We start from the raw sequence: 22,327 nt of genomic DNA, 5'->3' as shown, positions 1-22,327 counted from the left end.
CCCACTAAAATCCCGCATGCCAGCCCTCAAGAGCACATCTACACTACAAATAGTGAGCAGGGCCCCCAACAGCTGCAAGCCACGGGGACCACCAACGGACTACAAATTGTGCATGGATGCAGGCTCCGGATCACTAAGTGATATCGGTGGGACTGGGTACTTGGACGGACTCCCGGCAGCTGTACACAGATACTTTGGTTTACTTGCAGTGTGTGTGTGTCTCCTTTCTAAAGGCCACTTTACACACAGAGATAAATCTTTGGCAGATCTGTGGTTGCAGTGAAATCATGGACATATTGTTCCATTTGTACACAGCCACAAACCTGGCACTGATTGTCCACAATTTCACTGCAACCACAGATCTTCCGCAGATTTATCTCTGTGTGTAAAGTGGCCTTAAACCTCATCCATCACCACGGCTACCCACAGGGAGTACCCTGGTCCCCTGCACCCTGTCCTCCCAAAGCACCAACACCCTGAGTCCGGGGCCTTCCCTACCTGCGGAGGGATTGACACCTTCCTGCCAAACACAATCTGCCCCGGTACTCCTTCCAGGAGCGGCGGTACTCCCACTACCGCAACCTGCAGGTGGCGTCATGAACTAATCCACTGTAAATACCCCTTTCACGGATCAAAGTGTCCGCCAAGCCGGGTCCGGGCCACCATGATCCCGAATCCGAGCAGCCTGACCAACACCGGGGCGGTATACATATATTCCGTCTTCCCGTCTTCCTGCCTGCCTTTGGGGCAGGGGCCGACATATCATTGTGCTACCTGTTTGGCTATACAGGGTTCCAAGAGGATGGGGGGCCCATTTGTACCTCCAAAGAAGGTAGAATTTTGCGTTTTGATGAGCTCTTGGTCTGCAAAGGGCCTATATACTGTTCCTCCACAAGGGTGTCTGTGTCCGCCAGTGCTTTGGGGTCTTGCCAGACCGCGCTCCATCACTGTATATAGGCTCTCTGCAGCTCTGTCGTCAACCCACAGGTACAGGCACACTTCAGTGTTTGGGATCAAGCCTGTTTGCGCACATTTTGACATCCCCCAACCCCTCCAACCATTGTAGCACCAGTCTAAACGCCCCATTGCTCACTGGGGAGCCCATGTAGCTGCTTATCACCATTTCTTTTGCAAGTTGGTAGCCAGGAAATGTTCATGGTAGCAAGTGATACTGGGCACCACCACCATGTGCAGCGGCCTCCCATAGGTTTTTAGGGCACAAGGGCTAACGAGTAAGATGTGGCATGAACTTTTGGAAATCTTTTTGTTGTTTTTTTTTTTTTTGGGGGGGGAGGGGGTGGGTGTTTTGGTGACAATTTTTACAAAATGTTCAAAAAATTACCCCAGGGGCCTTCTGGGTTTTTAAGCCTTCTCATTGACTTATATTGAAGAGTATAGATCATCTACAGAGCAGAAGGGTCCGCTCACTTTTTAAACACTTGGCATTGTTGGAAACCTGAAGCCGTTAAGACTCTCAAAAACCTGAACATCAACATTGTTATTACATAGAAATAAATAGGACTGAGTGGACGCCTCAAATATTGTGTGATCGTGGGCTTTAGAAGACCAGAGGTTGATTTCCGACTGTCGCCAACTTTTTAGACCAGGTCTACGATTCTTTTTTAAGTCTGCATGTTAAACTACAAGCCTATTATTTATTTGTGGATTTTGCTGTAGAATGTATCCACCACATTAGGAAAAAGGGAAAATCTGCTAAAAAAAAAAAAAAATTAAAAAAAAATGCGTAGTATAAAATTTATGGGAAAAATCGTAAGGATGTTGGTGAGATTTCTAAGACTTGCCTGCCGTGGAAGCAGGAAAATTCTACAATGTTGCCGACCCAGCCTTCTATCTTGGCTTGGTACGGAGGCCTGCATTGATTATTTTTTGTTGGATTCTATACAAATCACTTGTAAACCCAACAGAAAACAAAGACCCATTGTTGCCCACTGTATTGGATCCTGTTCGGTTTATCTTCCCACGGGGCGTCACCGGAGCTCTTTGTGCCATTGTGCAGCCACATCAGGTTCTGCTTGTAATGCAGACTACACAAAGAGTGAAACTGGAGTCATGGAGGAAACCCCATGGGAAGACGTCTCCGTGTCCTACTGATTAATATAGCAACCCTTACCTCTAGGGATGAGTGTTTGCTGCTTTTTTTTTTTTTACCCATTTGTAGAATGTTAAAGGGAACCTGTTACCACTTTTTTGGCCTATACGCTGTGGTCACCACCACCGGGCTCTTATATACAGCATTCTAACATGCTGTATATAAGAGCCCAGGCCGCTGTGAGAACATAAAAAACACTTTATAATACTTGCCTAACAGTCGCGTGGTTGGCCATATGGGCGTCTCCATTGTCCGTTGCCGGCGCCGCCTCTTTTGGCCATCTTTGTTCTCCTTCTCTAGCCGTGGTGTATGACGCGTCCGACGTCATCCACACTCGCCGGCATTCAGGTCCAGAGCAGGGCAGATCAAAGTATTGTAGTGCGTCTGCGCAGGACCGGCGAGTGTGTATGATGTAGACACGTCATGCACACAGGCTTCAGAAAGAGGACGAAGATGGCCGAAAGGGGAGGCGTCCGCACCGGAGAACGGAGACTCCCATATGGTCAACCGAGCAACCGTTAGGTAAGTATTAGAAAGTGTTTTTTATGTTCTCACAGCGTTGTGTGACGGATGCAACGGATGTGTTGCATATAGTGGCACAACGGATGCAACGGATGCTGCGAAACAACGCAATCCGTTTTGGTTTTTGTTTTTTTTTTTTACAGTTTTACCGTCGGCAGACTATTGTGAACGATCAGCCGATCACTCACAGTAGCCGGCCGCCGGGTGATCAGCCGATCACTCACAGTAGCCGGCCGCCGGGTGATCAGCCGATCACTCACAGTAGCCGGCCGCCGGGTGATCAGCCGATCACTCACAGTAGCCGGCCGCCGGGTGATCAGCCGATCACTCACAGTAGCCGGCCGCCGGGTGATCAGCCGATCACTCACAGTAGCCGGCCGCCGGGTGATCAGCCGATCACTCACAGTAGCCGGCCGCCGGGTGATCAGCCGATCACTCACAGTAGCCGGCCGCCGGGTGATCAGCCGATCACTCACAGTAGCCGGCCGCCGGGTGATCAGCTGATCGTTCGGTTGCCGACAATGTGAGCGGGGGAGGAGTGCGAAGTGGGTGGAGCCGATCGGGGCCATAGCTGAGGACGTCAGTGCAGCGGGGACTGCATTGCTGGGGGACAAGTGTGTGTGTGTGTGTGTGTGTGTATGTATATATATGGCGCCCTGGCCTAGCCAGGTCGTCACAGATAACACACAAACACCCCCACCCCATTAGACAGGGACAACAGCCAAACATTAATCCTTGTTGCCTCCCTCCAGTGTCTGATGTCCACACCAGGTGGGGCGGAGTCAAGCGGTTGGCTCCACCCACCAAGGAGTTCACAGGCCTGGAGGCGGGAAAAGTGACAGAACAGTTTAGGAGGTTGAAGTGAGAGGAGTAAGCACTTGGGTGTCTGGGTAGTGGCCCGGGCACTGACAGCAAGGTTGGCAGACTGTGGTGGCCGTCTGCAGGAGTGGTGAAGCAACGCGGAACCATAGAACCGGGGACAGGCGACGGCCCGCCGGTACCGACCGGGGAGCGAAGTGAAGTCAGCACACACAGGCAGGGCCAGCGGACCCCGACCAGGCTTGGAGCCGCCGACAATAGTCAGATCCGAATGTGACTGGAACCCCAGGGGTTTCACAACAGCAAAAGTCCCGATTGAAGGCAACCGCCCACACCGTGAGGGTATACAGCTACCGCCTAAGGCTAGAGACCCAAGGGCCAGCGTCTGCGGGCAAACTGACTCCTCCGGTACCCATACATCGGGGAGCAGACTACCGTTGGGAATCCATCGTAGTCAGCAGAAGAACATCAAGGTGCAGGGAAAGACAGCCGCCATCACCTGTCCGGGGAGAAACACTGCAGCCGGCTGCGGGACCCGTCCATCCAGCCGTTTGGTTTACCGAGGACTTTGTACCTTTCTTGCTGAGTGAGTACACCCGTGCCATCCGACACCGCGCCGCGCTGTCCCTGCGACCCTGCACCTCACCAACTTCAGCTTATGACGTCAGTTCTGACTTTCAGTCAGAAGTCATGATCACAAGGTGGTGCTGCGAGACCGGAGCGATGTCAAGAAATGGTGAAAATGCCGAAAAGTGAGAATAAGACTGAAAGCAGGAGATTTGGATTTAGAGCGATGAAAAAAACCCAAAACGCTGGAGTGGTGCTTCAAGAATAGATCATGAATATTACACGGTTGTTCCACTCTTGACCCCACCGATCAGCTACCCTCAGCACCGCTAACAGCCAGGAGTAAGCAACTGCGGAGCTGAGCACCACAACTCCATCAACTGTTGGATGTTGACAGACATTGCCGATCAACTCCTACTACACTTACTTTTTTTTTTTTCCCCACCTTCAACCCCCTCGAACCCTTTTGATCTGTACACTAACTCCATACCTGAACACAATGATTAGTTTCTTACATTTCACGCTTGAATGAAAAGCTTATCCGCAGTGTTATGGAGAAGACGTGCTTCTACAAGTCACAAAGTAGCTATTGCATAAAAGGGCTTCTGGTAAGACGAAGCGTTAAAGTGTATTTCTATTTTTTTCCAAAGAGAAGAAAAAAACACTGGTGACATTTATAGGAGAGTATTGTGAGCATGCTCTGTGGCCTGTGCAGAGGTCACTGTGCAGGGAGGAAGAGGAGGTGAAATGCAATGGTAACCTATTGACTTTTTCCTTTATTGCTCTCTGTGATTACAATCTAAGGTACGCCTTTAAAATCTAGGGATGACCTTTTATTATATACTATATAATCTTGCCTCTGATGGTAATGAGACTGCTGAAAAGTGATGTCTGTTATTGGGTCTAGATGCCAAAGTGAAAAGGTTCTAGGATTATTTTTTGATAATGACATTAAAATAAAGGGGTTTGTGTAACTCCGGTCTGACATTGAGCATGGAGAGATGATGTGTACCAGGCCAGGGAAAAATGAGCGGAAAATCAAGACACCTCCCCCCCCACCCTCCCTCCCCCTTCCCATGTATAGTAAATGGTATTGTTTTCGGCATTGGAACCACCAGAGATCAGACTTATTACATCTTATTGTATGAATAGAGAAAAAATGTCTTTCATACAAAAAAAAAATCCTCTAAAAGCAAGACATGTTATAGATAAATGATTTACTAGGATGACCTGTACACGCATAAATTATAGGGTAAATACCCACAGGAAAACTTTGCTCTGTTTCTATATACTCTACAGTGAGAACCCTTCAGGGGAAATGTATAACACAAAATAAAGCTGCTATCAAATTTACATTTCTTTAAAATGACTTCATAAAAATGTCTCGGTGTAAAAAGAAAAAAAAAAGTACACCTACCCAAGACACCCCACATTAAAAATATGTACATTTATACAGATAAAACTATTGGTTTCTCCCCCAAGATGTGAAGCAGGACGCCCTTCTCTTCCATTGCGATGTTGGTCCAATGTGGCGCCCTGGACTAGCCAGGTCGTCACAGGTACTACAGCACAACACCCCCATCCCGAGATAGGCACATCAGTCAGACACAAATCCTTGTTGCCTCCCTCCAGGGGCTGATGCCTTGCTCTACCCCACCATGTCCAGGTGGGGTAGAGCCAGGCGGTTGGCCCCACCCACTGTGGAATTCACAGTCCTGGAGGCGGAAAAGGAAGTCAGTGAGAAGTGAGTAGGAGTCAGGAAAGGAGTGAAGTAGGAGTAGAGGAGCAAACTGACTGTGTCCGGGTACGTGGCCTGGGCACCGAGAGCAGGGTTGGCAGACGGTGGTGGCCGTCTGCAGGAGAGGCAGATCAACGCGGAACCATAGGACCGGGGACGGGCGGTGGCCCGCCGGTACCGAACCGGGGAGCAAAGTGAAGCCAGCACAAACCGGCAGGACCTGCGGACCCCGACCAGGCTTGGAGTCGCCGTTAAACAGGTCAAATCCGTTAGTGACCGGAACCCCAGGGGTTTCCAAACAGCTAAGACCCGATTTGAAGGCAACCGTCCAAACCGCACAAGGGAAATACAGCTACCGCCACAGCTAGAGTTCCCAGGGCCAGAGCCTGCGGGCAAAAGGGCTCCTCCGGCACATATCCACGCTGGGGAGCGGGTTACCGGTGGGAAGCCATCGGGACCGAACACACACAAAAGGGGCAGGGAAAGGCAGCCACCACCAACCGTCCGGGAGAAGCCACAGCAGCCGGCTGCGGGACCCGTCCATCCAGCCGATTGTTTTACCAGAGACTGTGCATCCATTTGTGGCTGAGTGAGTACTACCGTGCCGACTGCCACCGCGCTGCGCAGTCCAAGCGACCCTGCACCTTGCCAGCCCTGCTTCCCCGTCACCTCAACCGGGACCACCAACCCCCTACCCACAGAGGGGGAAAACATCTCAGCTGCTCCCTGCTAACGCTCCCGGGATCCCCGTCACCAGCAGCGGTGGTGCCCAGCTTCACCACAAACCGTGGGTGGCATCACGGACCAAATCCCCAAACCAAACCACCCCTTTCACTCATGGGCGAGGAGCGCCGCTCGAGTCCCCGGATCCGGCCCACCGCTCGAGCCACCGAGCATCAGCAGCAGCGCCGGACCCGAGCGCCAGCGAGAGCGCAGCAGCTACGGCTCCCTCCCCGCTCGCGACACCAGCTTTATCTCCGACCTCCTGCACATGGATGTAATGCGGCTCCCAGGTTCAATCAACCAAGAATGAGGTCTATGGGGTTTTTATGTTCCCTGTGTCTGCATCGATTTCTTACCACATTTACTATCTGGGCTTTTAGACACCCACCTTCCCACGACACCTACAGGAGCTCTTCTGGCCTCCCATTGTACATCCATAGCCATTAATATGCAGTTGGTTCCTCCTTTTGCAGTTATAACTGTTGTAGGAAGGATTTCTACCAAATTTTCGAGTTGCCTGTGGGAATTTTTGCCCTCTCCGTGACCTTACAGATGCTGTTCTTGATGATGTTGGATGAGAGTACTGTACTAGTTCATCCCAAAGGTGTTGGATGGGGTTGAGATCAGGACTCTGTGTGGCCGGTCAAGTTCTTCCACACCAAACTCCTCCAAACCATGTCTTTATGGACCTTGCTTGGTGCACTGGGACACAGTCATGTTGGCACAGAAAGCCTTTCCTTTAATTGTCCCACAACATTTGAAGCATACAATTGTCCACGCCATGACGCTCCCGACAGGGTCACTGTTTTTTTGCCAATGTTAATCCCATGGGAGGTTTGGACTCTAGTATCAGGAAGCATTTTACCACCAGACGGGGTGGACATATTTGGTGCAGCCTGTGCAGCTGCACAGGGGCCCAAGAGGTTGAGGGGCCCGTTTCTACTTACAAAACAGGTGGAATTGTGAATATTGATGAGCTATTGGACTGAAAAGGGCCCCTACACTGTTCTTCCAAAGGGGCCCTTTGCCACCAGAGATTCTGTTACGTTTGTAAAAGCAGACGGCATGGCGAGTGGCCGATGTTGTACACCGCGTGACGATGGGACCGGATGAGACACCTGAACTAAAATTGATGTTTTCTAACACGTTTGTTTATATAGGGTAGGGGTCACCAACGTTTGGTTTGGGAGCCACATGTGGCTTTTGGGCCCATAATTTGAGGCTCACGCCTGTCAGCCACCTAGGTGCATTAGCACAATATCCAATGTCTAGCATACCGCTATGGAGAGTAGGTCCTTGGATGGTGACATTTGTTAGGAGCCTCACACAGAAGACCAGAATGGAGGTAGGAACCCCTGGATCTTGGTTTAATGCTTCAGTGTGGTGATTTCGATAGAAATCTGGTAATTGGTTGCTTCTGGGTGTCACTACTGTGAGGGCGATGGGAGCTAAATGTGGCTGGCGGCCCTCTGTCAGAGCTGAATGTGGCTCTCGGGGTCAGAAAGGCTGGGGACCACTGATATAGGGTATGTGTAGCACCCCAGGGGGTCGGGGGAAAGATACTCGTCACCGTCCCGGTGAGGATCAGTGGATGTCACTGGTGGCCCTGCCCAGTTTCGTGACCACGAGGTATACATGGAGGGGGAGGGTGGGTAAGGGTGATGGTGGAGGTTGTTATTGTGACGCTACCTGCGGTATGCGGACAGGGAATTAGCTGCCGCTCTACTCTGGGGCAGATGTTAGTAGCAGTTAAGGTGTTTCTGCTCCCCACAGATGGAGCGGGCCCAGGGAGGATGATGAGGGGAGTAGTGATGGCGAGGCGCGGGGAGGCGGCGCCTGGAATGACAGGCGGACATAGTCTCTGTGGGTTCCAGGTATATTACTCAGTCTATGCCATTCACCTGGGAAGTACTGGTCACCCGCTGTGATGGGCCCCGTCGACCTCGGATAAGTTGGAAGAAGCCACTGGTGTTTGGAAAATGTCCTTTCTAAGAGTTGCCCCTCCAGTAGTGAGGAACCCAGGCTGAGCGTTTCGCTCCAAGCCACAGGCCCTGTGAAAGAAGAAAAAGGAAGAAGGTGGTGGTTGTGTCTTGTCGCCAGAACTGGAGTCCTGGGTAGACTGAAGGTTGTGTGATGTTGCTCCTACTTCTACCCCAAGTGGAACCTGCCCCACAGGTGGCTGGTTTCAGTGACTGGGAAAGTCGCATGCTTCGTGATGGCCACCCACTATCTACCCTGGGCCATCCCCCCAGTGGGAAAGCACCTGACTGTATGTAAAGTGTGAATGTGGAACACCGGTGATTAATCCCCCCCTCTTTACCCGAGGCGAATACCGCACTTTAAATAAGGTGCAGTACTCTATGGCGACTGGAGCCTCAGGGGCGCCACATATGTACTAAAAGATTAAAATTGACTTTAAGTAAAATTGGCCCCAGTTTGTGTTGCGTGAGATCTGGAACTACAATGGTAAAATCTATGGCAGATTTTGTCCTCTGTTAAGGCAGCTTTAGCACATCAAACAGCTCAAAAACATGAAGGCCTTATTCACACAAATGTTCATTTGGTATCCTCAAAAAATTGACTTTTTTTTTTTTTTTTTCTTTTTCTTCATTTGTTTGCTGGTTTGTGTATTAGCTGGTGCTTGACTTGTCTTTTCTATTACCCGTGTCATTGTTTTCTCTTATATGACAAAAGATGGAAACTGATAAGTTTCTCAAGTGTTTCCCAGTGAAAAGTCCGTGAGAAATGGACGTTACATAGATGATATCCGGGTGATGTCTGTTTTTGTTTTTTTTCTTGCAAACCCATTCACTTTATTAAGCCAACATGGCCTGCACATTGGGCCACAGTAGGAAGTATCTGCATATATTTATGTGGATCATCAGTCCAGGAAAAAAAAGGAAGCCGCCAATAAGATGTATTTTTTGGATATTTAGCCCTAAATGTTTAGTTCATTTGTAGAAAAACAAAACCTCCTCTGATGGCGGCACCATTATCTTTTATCTTGAAAGTAGGGTAAATAAGGAGCGGTTCTCTTGTCTTGTAGGCCACGCCATTATTATTTACAGCTGGATATGTTTGTATAAAGGGTTGGCTTAAATAAATAGGAAGTTTTAGTGGATTTTATGGAGCCATGATGGGCGTGAACTGTTTCTTCACCTGTCTGCACCAGCGTGGTCTACGGTACATACCGTAATTAATGTTCATGAAAACCATCATGGCGGGAAACCTTATTAGAAGAAGATAAAATGTGCCAGAATTTTTGCTCTCTTTCCAGCTAAAGACAAAGTAACAATGTACCACATTTATTATGTGATGTAGACTTTTCTTTTTTTTCTTTTTGCGCTAAACTCGCCAGGTTGGTAACAATATTCACCCAAATTGTGCAACCAAATATTAGCATATACTAATCAATATAGATGTGTGGCTCAAGTTTGCAGGGACCTGTGAATTTTAAGACCAGCAAATCAATGTTTGATATGCAAGGTCAGAAAAAAAGAAAAATGCACAATTTCACACACCACTGAAGACTCGGAAGACTCAGAAAGCCGGCAAATTTCTATATATTTTTAAAATTTATTTTTAATAATTATTTAAAAAATATTTTAATAATTCCACAGCGCTTTACAGACGTCATCACTGTCCTTATCTGTATGTCTACGATGTATGGGAGGAAATCTGAGTCCCTGGAGGAAACCCATGCAAACACGAGGAGAACATAAAAACTCCTTGCAGATGTTGTCCTTGATGGAACTACAGGTTGAAAAGAAGTCTAATCTGATTGTAGTGTACTACTTCAGTGCGGAAGCACATTGAAAATAGGAGTGGTAGTCGCAGTCTATAAATACTAAGCTAAAGATTCAAGGGATGTGGAGGTGCTGGACCTGCATACTCAGTGACTTACTGCAGTAACAGCACCTCTTAGGGGCACTTTGCACACTACGACATCGCAAGCCGATGCTGCGATGCCGAGCGCGATACTCCTCGCCCCCGTCGCAGCTGCGATATCATGGTGATAGCTCCCGTAGCGAACATTATTGCTACGGCAGCTTAAAATGCACTCACCTGCCCTGCGACGTCGCTCTGGCCGGCGACCCACCTCCTTCCTAAGGGGGCGGGTCGTGTGGCGTCACAGTGATGTCACACGGCAGGCGCCCAATAGAAGCGGAGGGGCGGAGATGAGCGGGACGTAAACATCCCACCCACCTTTTTCCTTCCGCATTGCAGCCGGGACACAGGTAAGGCAATGTTCCTCGCTCCTGCGACTTCATACACAGCGATGTGTGCTACTGCAGGAACGAGGAACAACATCGTACCGTCGCAGCAGCCAAAATAATGAAAATGACCGACACTACACCGATCATACGATACCAACGCTTTTGCGCTCGGTAATCGTAGTTAAACAATTTACACACTTCGATGTTGAAAGCGACGCCAGAAGTTTGTCACTTTCGATTTGACCCCACCGACCTGTGATGTCGTAGTGTGCAAAGGGCCCCTCACTCTTCACACACAACAAACAAGGAGGGCAGCTTAATACCCCTGTGTCCTAATTTTGCTACTGAACTAAAGATTTTGAACCCAAGCCTTGTTTTGTAGGCTGTGCTTCCTGCATTGGGATGGGCAAGATACTTGTATACAAAATATTCTCCATACTCTAGAAATTTAAACACAATTCTTGTCTACCTCACAAAGTGTGCATGATGTATAATATATAAAATGTGTGTGTATGTATGTATGAATATGTGTATAATATATAAAATGTGTGTGTATGTATGTATGAATGTGTATAATATATTTACACATACATACAGTACCTAAAGATAAAAATTGTAATGTTCTGGTGAAGAATCAACAAGTGGGACACAATTGTGAAGTTGAACTATATTTATTGCTTATTTTAAACTTTTTTTTAAAAAAAATAAGTAACTGAAAATTGGGGCGTGCAATATTATTCTTCCCCTTTTATATTATACTGCCCCTTTTAAGTTAATACTTTGTAGCGCCACCTTTTGCTGCAATCACAGCTGCAGTCTCTTGGGGTATGTGTCTATATCAGTTTTGCTCATCGAGAGACTGAAATTCTTGCCCATTCTTCCTTTGCAAACAGCTGGAGCTGAGTGAGGTTGGATGAAGAGCGTTTGTGAACAGCAGTTTTCAGCTCTTTCCACAGATTCTCGATTGGGTTCAGGTCTGGACTGTGACTTGGCCATTCTAACACCTGGATACGTTTATTTGTGAACCATTCTATTATAGATTTTGCTTTATGTTTGGGATCATTGTCTTGTTTTAAGACAAATCCCCGTCCCACTCTCAGGTCTTTTGCAGACTCCAACAGGTTTTCTTCAAGAATGGTCCTGTATTTGGCTCCATCCATCTTCCCATCAATTTTAACCATCTTCCCTGTCCCTGCTGAAGAAAAGCAGGTCCAAACCATGATGCTGCCACCACCATGTTTGACAGTGGGGATGGTGTGTTCAGGGTGATGAGCTGTGTTGCTTTTACGCCAAACATATTGTTTGGCATTGTGCCCAAATAGTTTGATTTTGGTTTCATCTGACCAGAGCACCTTCTTCCACATGTTTGGTGTGTCTGCCAGGTGGCTTTTGACAAACTTTAAACCCTTTTTATGGATATCTTTGAGAAATGGCTTTCTTCTTGCCACTCTTCCATAAAAGCCAGATTTGTGCAGTGTACGACTGATTGTTGTCCTATGGACAGACTCTCCCACCTCAGCTGTAGATCTCTGCAGTTCATCCAGAGTGATCATGGGCCTCTTGGTTGCATCTCTGATCAGTCTTCTCCTTGTTTGAGATTAAAGTTTGGATGGACGGCCGGGTCTTGTAGATTTGCAGTGGTTTGATACTCCTTCCTTCCATTTCAATATGATCGCTTGCACTGTGTTCCTTGGGATGTTTAAAGTTGTGGAAATCTTTTTGTAACCAAATCCGACTTTAAACTTCTCCACAACAGTATCACGGACCTGCCTGTTGTGTTCTTTGGTCTTCATGACGCTATCAGCACTTTACACAGAAAACTGAGACTATTACAGTGCAGGTGCATTTATACAGAGACTTGATTACACACTGGTGGACTATAGTTATCATCGGTCATTTAGGACAACCTTGGATCATTCAGAGATCCTCAATGAACTTCTGGAGTGAGTTTGCTGCACTGAAAGTAAAGGGGATGAATAATATTGCACGCCCCAATTTTCAGTTATTTATTTTTTAAAAAAGTTTAAAGTAAGCAATACATTTCGTTCAACTTCACAATTGTGTCCACTTGTTGTTGATTCTTCACCATAACATTAAAATTTTTATTTTTGTTTGAAGCCTGAAATGTGGGAAAAGGTTGAAAAATTCAAGGGGGCTGAATACTTTCGAAAGGCGCTGTGTGTGTGTGTGTGTGTGTGTGTGTGTGTGTATGTATGTATGTATGTATGTATATGTGTACGTTTATGTATGTATGTGTATATATGTACATGTACTTTTATTTTTTTCACAATTCATTGTAATGTTCATAATGGTCCAATATTACACTGGTACACCAGCCACCTGGAGTGCCTCTGGTTGATACAATCGGTTACCATGAGTTTTCCACTAGACAGATAAAGGTCACTTGGATATTATAACTGTTGTATTAGAGCTAAAAAAAAAAAAAAAAGCTTCAGTACAGTCCTAATAGACTTCTAAGACTAAGGCTACATGCGCACGCTGCTTCTTTTTCGTGTTCACAAACTGCAGCCAAAACTGCAGCCAAAACTGCACCTTGTCAGAGAGAGCCTGGAAATGTCACAAAAAATGTAGGTGCTTTTTTGGTGCATTTTTGCTGCTTTTTGGTGCGTTTTTGGCTGCAGTTTTGTCAACAATTGTTTCATGTATTTTTCAGTTCAAACAAGCCCATAAAGCTTGTTGAATTGAAAAAAAAAATTAGAAATAAATAAATAATTAAAAAAAAAACTGGCGTGTGGTCCCCCCCAATTTTAATGCCAGCCAGATAAAGCCATACGGCTGAAGGCTGGTATTCTCAGGATGGGGAGCCCCACGTTATGGGGAGCCCCCCAGCCTAACAATATCGGTCAGCAGCCGCCCAGAATGGCCGCATCCATTAGATGCGGCTGTTCTGGGACTGTACCCGGCTCTTCCCGATTTGCCCTGGTGCGTTGGCAAATCGGGGTAATAAGGAGTTATTGGCAGCCCATAGCTGCCAATAAGTCCTAGTTTAATCATGTCAGGCGTCTATGAGACACCTTCCATGATTAATCTGTAAATTACAGTAAATAAACACACACACCCGAAAAATCCTTTATTAGAAATAAAAAACACACACACATTCCCTCATTACCAATTTATTAATCCCGACAAAGCCCTCCATGTCCGGCATAATCCAGGATGCTCCAGCGCCGCATCCAGCTCTGCTGCATGGAGGTGACCGGAGAAGCAGCAGACACCGCCGCTCCGGTCACCTCCATGCAGCTAATGAAGACAGCCGCGCGATCAGCTAAGCTGTCACCGAGGTTACCCGCGGCCACCGCTGAATCCAGCGGTGGCCGCGAGTAACCTCAGTGACAGCTCAGCTGATCGCGCTACTGCGTGGAGCTGACAGGAGCGTGGAGCTGACAGGACGGGACTTTCAGCGGTGGCGGTGGCAGCGAGAGGGGTCCATCATCTCCCCTGTGCGTGTATGCTGGGGACAGCGGTACTTCGGGGAACATGTGGAGGACGGGACTATCAGCGGCGGCAGCAAGAGGGGGATGGACATTGGCAGCTGAAAACATTGATTTTTCCCTCTCGCTGCCGCCGCCGCTGATAGTCCTGTCCTCCACATCATCTCCCCTGGGGACACCGGTACTTCGGGGAACACATGGAGGACGGGACGGGACCACTTGCCTGACCTCACTTCCTGACAAATCACCTGCGTTTTTGGTACCAAAAATGCAGGTAAAAGGCAGGTAAAATGCACCACTTTTGATTAGCATGCATTTTTCCTGCGTTTTTGATGCCCTCATTGATTTCAATGGGTGACAAATGTTGACAAAAACGCAGGAAGAATGAACATGCTGTATTTTTTTTGTCACAAACTTTTGACAAAAAAAACGCTGACAAACTGCAATGTGCGCATGACAAATCTGACTTCTCATAGACTTTGCTGGGAAGTCAAATGTCAGAAAGTTCTGCTGACAAAACTGCAGCCAAAAAAGCAGCAAAAAAGCAGGAAAAAAAAACAGCGTGCGCATGTAGCCTAAGGGCCGCTAAGGCCTGAAACGGAATTACCCCCTGGATGTTCATCTGACCTATGTGGTTTTTAGGGTTTTTTCTGAAATAAAAGTGGAATTTTAATTATTTATCTGGATGTGCTGCTGAATTCTATTCTTTCCACCCTGTTCCTACTAAACTTAAGTATTATATAGGTATTTTTCAGGCAATCAAAGGCTTTTTAACTTTTTTTTTTTTTTTTTTAAATCTAAATTTTGTGAAGTGGGTGAATTCTAATTTCAACATCTGAACAATTCTACTGAAAAACCGATAGGTGGCATACAGTTAGAAAAATATATCTAAAGAGGTGGCAGATAGTATAGGTACATATTTATTTGCCGGACTCTGTTTTTTGGCCACTTCGCTATTTTGTGGCCACTGGACGAGGGTCCTGAGAACAGTCTCCTAGCTAATGGCATCCACGGATGTTTTGATTAGCTAGCCTGGCGCATGTGCGTCACACCACATGGATGGCTTTGTGCCAGGCCGGCTAATCAAAATAAGAGCCGTGAAGTAGGAGGTGGTTATCGGGGATCCCGTCCAGTGGCCACAGATTATATTCTGACTCTGCTGTTGGACCATGCCCTATGAATCAAAACGCACCAATTCTAGTGCCAAAAATGTATCTTACGACCTAAAACACTGATACGTTTTCTGCATTTAGGTGGTTACTGAGCTCTGATCAGTGCTCTTCAACCGTTCCAATCCAAGAAACAGTCCATCACTTCTAAGATGGAATACTTTATTTTCAATTCATTCAAAAAGACAGACATTCAGTATTTGGTTGCAGAAATTTCTGCATCTCTTCGCAGAAAAAACACAGTGCAAAAATGAGCTTTTTTTTGTCTTTTTTGCATGTTTTTTATTGCTTAGGCTGCTTTCACACTACGTTTTTTTTAACATGCGTCATGAACGTTTTTTGGGTTTTTTTTGCTGTAAAAGCGGATCCTGTTTTTACAAAGAAAAACGCATGCAAACGCATGTTATTTTGCAGGATCCTGTCACTGGATGTTTAGGGGCGGGCACTGGAGTCATGTGATCGGGAGTCAGTGGAACTGAACATGACAGACTAGGAGCCGGCATCTGACAGCTGCGGAGGCTCGTAACCAAGGTAAACATCGGGTAACTTGCTCAGATACCCAATATTTACCTTGGTTACGAGCGTCCGCCGCTGCTAGGAGCCAGGCTCCCTGCACACATAACCAAGATAAACATCAGGTAACTTGCTTGGTTACCCGATATTTACCTTGGTTACGAGTGTCCACAGCTCTCAGGCGGGGGGGGGGAGAGAGGCAGAGAGGGAGGGGGAGAGAGGCAGAGAGGGAGGGGGAGAGAGGAACTGATCACCCGAGGCTGGTTTCTGTGCATGCTCAGTAGAGCAAGCAGGATCCTGTCTATCAGCATACCAGCGTTCACATGTGTTTTCATGCTGTTTAGTCAGGATCCAGCAATTTGCAGTATTTGGACGCAGCTCAAAAACGCTACAAGTAGCGTTTTTGAAAAAAGTTAAACTGCAAGTCGCTGGATCCTCACTTTAACACACGCAAACGCATGTGAACGCATGTTGACGCGAGTCCATTGCAAATGCATTGAAATGAAAACGCATTTGCACTGGATCCGTTTTTGCGTTAAAAAAACGTTCAGGATGCATGTTAAAAAAAACGTAGTGTGAAAGCCGCCTTACATTGGTGAAAAATGCTGAATGAATTGACATGCTGCTGCTGATCGTTTTCTGCGCCAAATCTGCAAGGAACAAATCAAAAACGTCTGTGGAGCCTCTGTTAGGAGTCTCAACACAGGACTTAGCCAAGGAGTGGCTCTTTTTAGGAGACCACCACAACCACCATATTAAGTGGCCCTTTTAGTCAATATCCAACTTTTTGACACGTTTAAAGATATGACAAGAGAAGTACCAAGGCCAGGTATCTATCCACAGACAGCTGTTTCGGGATATTGCCCCTCATCAGTGTGGAGTAGGATTCTGCAAGCAGAAAATACGCAACATGTGCACAACACTTCAGGATTCTCATTGACTTTGCTGGCAGTTTTGTGACCAAACTGCACTAAAAAAAGGCATAAACAACCACGATAAAAATACTCTGTAAGATTTCATATAGCCATGCAAAAATTAGCAATTACATATTATTTAGGCTGGTGGACATTTATGTTCACAAAAACATGGAAAAAAAATACTTGGAAAGGGATGTTGTGTTTTTTTTTGGTTTGTTTTTTTCCTGCAATTTGACAGCAAAAAAACATGATGACCAAACCAAATTGTATGAAAGCCACTTCAAATGGAGGCATTACACGTGGAAATCTTACTTTTCCACTCCTTCCTGCAAGACCTTGTCAGACAGCTGTGGTGGGAGGAGGGCTGACGTGGGCACACCTGTTTAGCCGTCCCGCTTTGTACATAGTGCGCTGCTGGAAACTAAGACGCTTCAGGTTCTACAAGATGAACAAGGGAGAATGGAAATTACTGAGGAATGGTGACTCATGTCTGAATTCAGCCGTGAATTTTAAGTTTAGCCTTTTCACTTCGTACATTGCTTCCAGCTAAGTGTCATGGAACTTTTCTGCCCACGTTTACTATTGGACTATGGAGGGTTTTTTTGCCATCAGAAACGACAAATTTTCGTGAGGAAGCCCCTTCTGGAGGCGTTACAATTTTGTGGATGTTTTTGTTTTCCTGGTGCCGCTATGAACAATCTTTGGCAACTTTTATAAAAGTTTATTTGCAGCCTTCTGATTGGACGGTGCCTGGTTTGGACAAGATTCCATCAGGAGCCGCTACAAAGGAGCTTTCTCTTTCTCTCTCGCTTTCTCTTTCTCTTTCTCTCTCCCTCTCCCTCTCCCTCTCCCTCTCTCGCTTTCTCTCTCTCTCTCTCTCTCTCTCGCTTTCTCTCTCTCTCTCGCTTTCTCTCTCTCTCTCGCTTTCTCTCTCTCTCTCTCGCTTTCTCTCTCTCTCTCTCGCTTTCTCTCTCTCTCTCTCGCTTTCTCTCTCTCTCTCTCGCTTTCTCTCTCTCTCTCTCGCTTTCTCTCTCTCTCGCTTTCTCTCTCTCTCTCGCTTTCTCTCTCTCTCTCTCGCTTTCTCTCTCTCTCTCTCGCTTTCTCTCTCTCTCTCTCTCTCTCTCGCTCGCTCTCTCTCGCTTTCTCTCTCTCTCGCTTTCTCTCTCGCTTTCTCTCTCTCTCTCTCTCTCTCGCTTTCTCGCTTTCTCTCTCTCTCTCTCTCTCTCTCGCTTTCTCGCTTTCTCTCTCGCTTTCTCGCTTTCTCTCTCGCTTTCTCTCTCGCTTTCTCGCTTTCTCTCTCGCTTTCTCTCTCTCTCTCTCTCTCTCTCGCTTTCTCTCTCGCTTTCGCTTTCTCTCTCTCGCCTTCTCTCTCCTTCTCTTTTTTGCTCTTTCTTTCTTTCTTTCTTTCTTGTTCATGAATTTTTTGGCCTTTTTTTATTTTCTTTTTTGAAAGGACCTGTTGTGAAAAAAGAATATGAAAAAATTCTTCATGCACATACCCTAATTATTCAGGTTAATTTGTCTAATAGTATTAAAGTGTGGTCTGGGACTTAAATTGATTGCTCATCTTTAGCATTAGTCATCTGTATGATTGGTAGGGGTCCAACTGGACACCCCCCACCATCAGCCAATGGTTGCTGCACTACAAGTGGTAAGGCTCTGTACCTCATATAGTGGCCGTGGATAGTACTGCAAGTTATCTCCCATTCAGTTTTGAGACTTTGCTTGTAATACCGTTCACACCCACCATAGAATGCGTGGCGCTGTGCCATTGCCATGAACCTCTTGCATTAGATGTGTCCAACTCAGATGACTCGACCTTTCAGAATCAAAGTTTATCAACAATAAAGTCTCTTCCATTATCAGAGGGCATGTTGGTGATTACCTTCTAAGCTGGGTGCACGTGGTATGGGGGACACAGATGTAGAGATGTTAGTTGCACCCGGGCTCTGGTTCTTGGAGGGTGTACAAAGACTTTTTCGACTCCATAAGACGCCTTTTTGCATTTTGCTCAGTAGGGTTAAGTTCCAGCCCTCCCAGAAGGACACGTGGAAGGTTGTAGGCACATCCTGTACTGTAAACCATGGGTCACATTACACTGGCACACTGCCCTCCTCATCTATTAGAATCGGGTTTCCTTTGCTTCGATCCACTTCACTAGCAACAAAATGGCCATGAATATCTAGAAATAATAGAAGCAGAATGGAAGAAAAAAAGCAAAGGCGCAGATTTAACTATATTTGTGACTTCATTTTTTCTTTTTTTTTTTGGTGCTGTAATACAGCAGTTTTCTCCTGTATTATTTGCACAACTGTACCCAGTAGTCCTCGTACTTTAAAATGTGTATTAGCGATGTCCCTTAACTCATGTGCAGGGCATTGCAGTAGCTTAGGCATCCATGGTTGCAACCACGAACAGCTAAATAACTTTCACTATATGAGTGGTTGCAACCATGCATACCTAAGCTGCAATGCCCTGCACATGAGGTAAGAGACATGGCTAATCAGGAGAACTATATACGGTACTACATTTCTAATTGGAGGTATTTGCTAATATTATTACACATACTACATAATGGGATAGGATCTTGCATATTAGAATGCCCCTTTTAAACCTAAAAGTAGTACTACTCACCCTCCGTGCAGGTGCACAGGACCGTTTTCATTCCATTTGAGAAAAAACGCTTGCCCTGGGGGGGCCTGCCTGCTTGCTCTGGGGGGAACCTGCCTGCTTGCTCTGGGGGGGGCCTGCCTGCTTGCTCTGGGGGGGGCCTGCCTGCTTGCTCTGGGGGGAACCTGCCTGCTTGCTCTGGGGGGGGCCTGCCTGCTTGCTCTGGGGGGGGCCTGCCTGCTTGCTCTGGGGGGGCCTGCTTGCTTGCTCTGGGGGGGCCTGCTTGCTTGCTCTGGGGGGGCCTGCTTGCTTGCTCTGGGGGGGCCTGCCTGCTTGCTCTGGGGGGGGAGCCTGCCTGCTTGCTCTGGGGGGGGAGCCTGCCTGCTTGCTCTGGGGGGGGAGCCTGCCTGCTTGCTCTGGGGGGGGGAGCCTGCCTGCTTGCTCTGGGGGGGAGCCTGCCTGCTTGCTCTGGGGGGGGAGCCTGCCTGCTTGCTCTGGGGGGGGAGCCTGCCTGCTTGCTCTGGGGGGGGGAGCCTGCCTGCTTGCTCTGGGGGGGGCCTGCCTGCCTGCTTGCTCTGGGGGGGGCCTGCCTGCCTGCTTGCTCTGGGGGGGGCCTGCCTGCTTGCTTGCTCTGGGGGGGGCCTGCCTGCTTGCTTGCTCTGGGGGGGGCCTGCCTGCTTGCTTGCTCTGGGGGGGGCCTGCCTGCTTGCTTGCTCTGGGGGGGCCTGCCTGCTTGCTTGCTCTGGGGGGGGCCTGCCTGCTTGCTTGCTCTGGGGGGGCCTGCCTGCTTGCTTGCTCTGGGGGGGCCTGCCTGCTTGCTTGCTCTGGGGGGGGCCTGCCTGCTTGCTCTGGGTCAATGGACAGCTTTTCGGTCATGTGAACGCTTCCTACTCTGGGGGGCCTGGCTGCTCTGGGGGGGGGCCTGGCTGCTCTGGGGGGGGGCCTGGCTGCTCTGGGGGGGGGGGCCTGGCTGCTCTGGGGGGGGGGCCTGGCTGCTCTGGGGGGGTGGGGCCTGGCTGCTCGGGGGGGGGCCTGGCTGCTCGGGGGGGGGGCCTGGCTGTTCTGGGGGGGTGGGCCTGGCTGCTCTGGGGGGGTGGGCCTGGCTGCTCGGGGGGTGGGCCTGGCTGCTCGGGGGGTGGGCCTGGCTGCTCTGGGGGTGGGGGGCCTGGCTGCTCTGGGGGTGGGGGGGCCTGGCTGCTCTGGGGGGGGGGGCCTGGCTGCTCTGGGGAGGGGGGCCTGGCTGCTCTGGGGGGGGGGGCCTGGCTGCTCTGGGGGGGGGGGGGCTGGCTGCTCTGGGGGGGGGTCTGGCTGCTCTGGGGGGAGGGGCCTTGCTGCTCTGGGGGGGGGGGCCTGGCTGCTCTGGGTCATTGGACAGCTTTTCGATCATGTGAACGCGCCCTTAGAAATTACTTGCGCCGTTCTTTTTGAGACTTACCTGGTCCCTTTTGGTATCTACTTTGGAAAGGTTGGTCTATGCTCTGGCATTGCCACTGATTGACTGAGCGGCCACTTTTAGTCATTTCCACTGTTTTTAGAAATGGAACCAGAAAGTAGGAACCATTGGGGATGGTGAGATTGGTGAGGATATTAACTCATTTTCCCATGGTCACTGTCTTATTGCTTTTATTCGTTCCTTGTATTCTTCATTTTGGTAAATCTAGAATATAATAGAGTATATGAAACTTTGTAATGTATGATAGTAGAGAAATAAGTTTCTTTCTCCACTTATGAGCCATTTTCCCACTGCACTCAACTTCCTGAACTCATCGTTCACAGTTATAAATTGGCAAAATCCATCTTAGTCTAAGCAAAATGGACTACGAGGCATCAGATCACAGCTTCAAAGTGAAAGGGAAGCGGTGAAAAAGTCAGAGACACAATCATGCTACTGATTACTAGTGTTTTCTGTCTTCCCAGAGCTGGATTCACAGCACTACTGCTCGATACTTTTGTACAAATGTCCTCAGTGCTGCTTCTGAACATGCACTAGATAGAGCGGAATCCCTCAAGTCTGTGCATAGTATGTATGGAGAGATCTTAGCTGCTAGTCTCTACCCTATAGCTCAGACAGAACTGAAAATTAGAGACAGTCTGCATAGGAAACTGAATTATACAGGATCCAAGTCGTATAATGGACCGAAATTGTGTTATTCCAACATAAACCTCCAACAGATTGTATGATTTAATTTTTTTTTTTTTTCAGGTCTGGAATAGTAACTTGCAATCTCCATCTGTGATGACCCTTTCTTAGAAGACCACTTTTTTTTCTTTCCAGCCCAAAAAAATCTAAAAAACAAAAATGACGAACTTTAAAAGGCTGCTGCTAGGTCAGCGCTTCCTGCACTGGAAACTTGGTGCAGCGACTCTTATTTTTATGGGATTTGTGTTTTTAATCCAAAAGGAGGTGGTGGACCGAGAGATGGACGATCTGACGGGACACGGGGGGTCTCGCGTCAAGAAGAAAAAAATGTTTGACATGGTGATGGACGCTGTCAATAATTTGAAAGACTCTGTGCCAAAAATGCAGATTAACGCACCGGAAAAACTGCAGGACACCGATGACAAAAGGCATTGTCTACCGGGTTATTACACAGCGGCCGAGCTGAAGCCTTTCCTTGTGCGGCCACCCCTGGACCCTCATGAACCTGGAGCGTCCGGAAAAGCATTTATTATAGATAAACTCGGACCCGAGGAACAGAAAGAGAAAGACGAAGGAGACAAGAAACATTGTTTCAATGCATTTGCTAGTGATAGGATCTCACTCCACCGAGATCTGGGACCCGACACAAGACCTCCGGAGTATGTATCATTCATTGTAATGTTTTGGGGTTTTTTGGGGGGGGTTCCTATTGCTATTTTTAAAAAATATTTGCATGTGAACTGGCTGCTAATTAGTGCAGAAAGCAAAATATTAATTATGGGAGTGATGTATTATAATTAAACCTGTCTAGTCATGTGGGCGGAGCTTTC

At 47.8% G+C, this 22,327-nt stretch overlaps 1 protein-coding gene across 2 annotated transcripts in view; it reads left to right on the top strand.

Annotated features, from left to right (window-relative positions):
• The window catches only part of GALNT3 (polypeptide N-acetylgalactosaminyltransferase 3), a 74,417-nt gene that overhangs the window by 23,447 nt on the left and 28,643 nt on the right, over positions 1 to 22,327 (top strand). For both annotated transcript variants that reach the window (XM_075317282.1, XM_075317281.1), the window contains exon 2: positions 21,561 to 22,156. In XM_075317282.1, the coding sequence (XP_075173397.1) occupies positions 21,657 to 22,156 (500 nt within the window). In that variant the 5' untranslated portion in view covers positions 21,561 to 21,656. The remainder of the gene's footprint in view (positions 1 to 21,560; positions 22,157 to 22,327) is intronic.

The sequence above is a fragment of the Anomaloglossus baeobatrachus genome, chromosome 7, assembly GCF_048569485.1.
Source record: "Anomaloglossus baeobatrachus isolate aAnoBae1 chromosome 7, aAnoBae1.hap1, whole genome shotgun sequence".
NCBI lineage: Eukaryota > Metazoa > Chordata > Amphibia > Anura > Aromobatidae > Anomaloglossus > Anomaloglossus baeobatrachus.
This window is presented reverse-complemented; position numbering and strand designations above follow the sequence as displayed.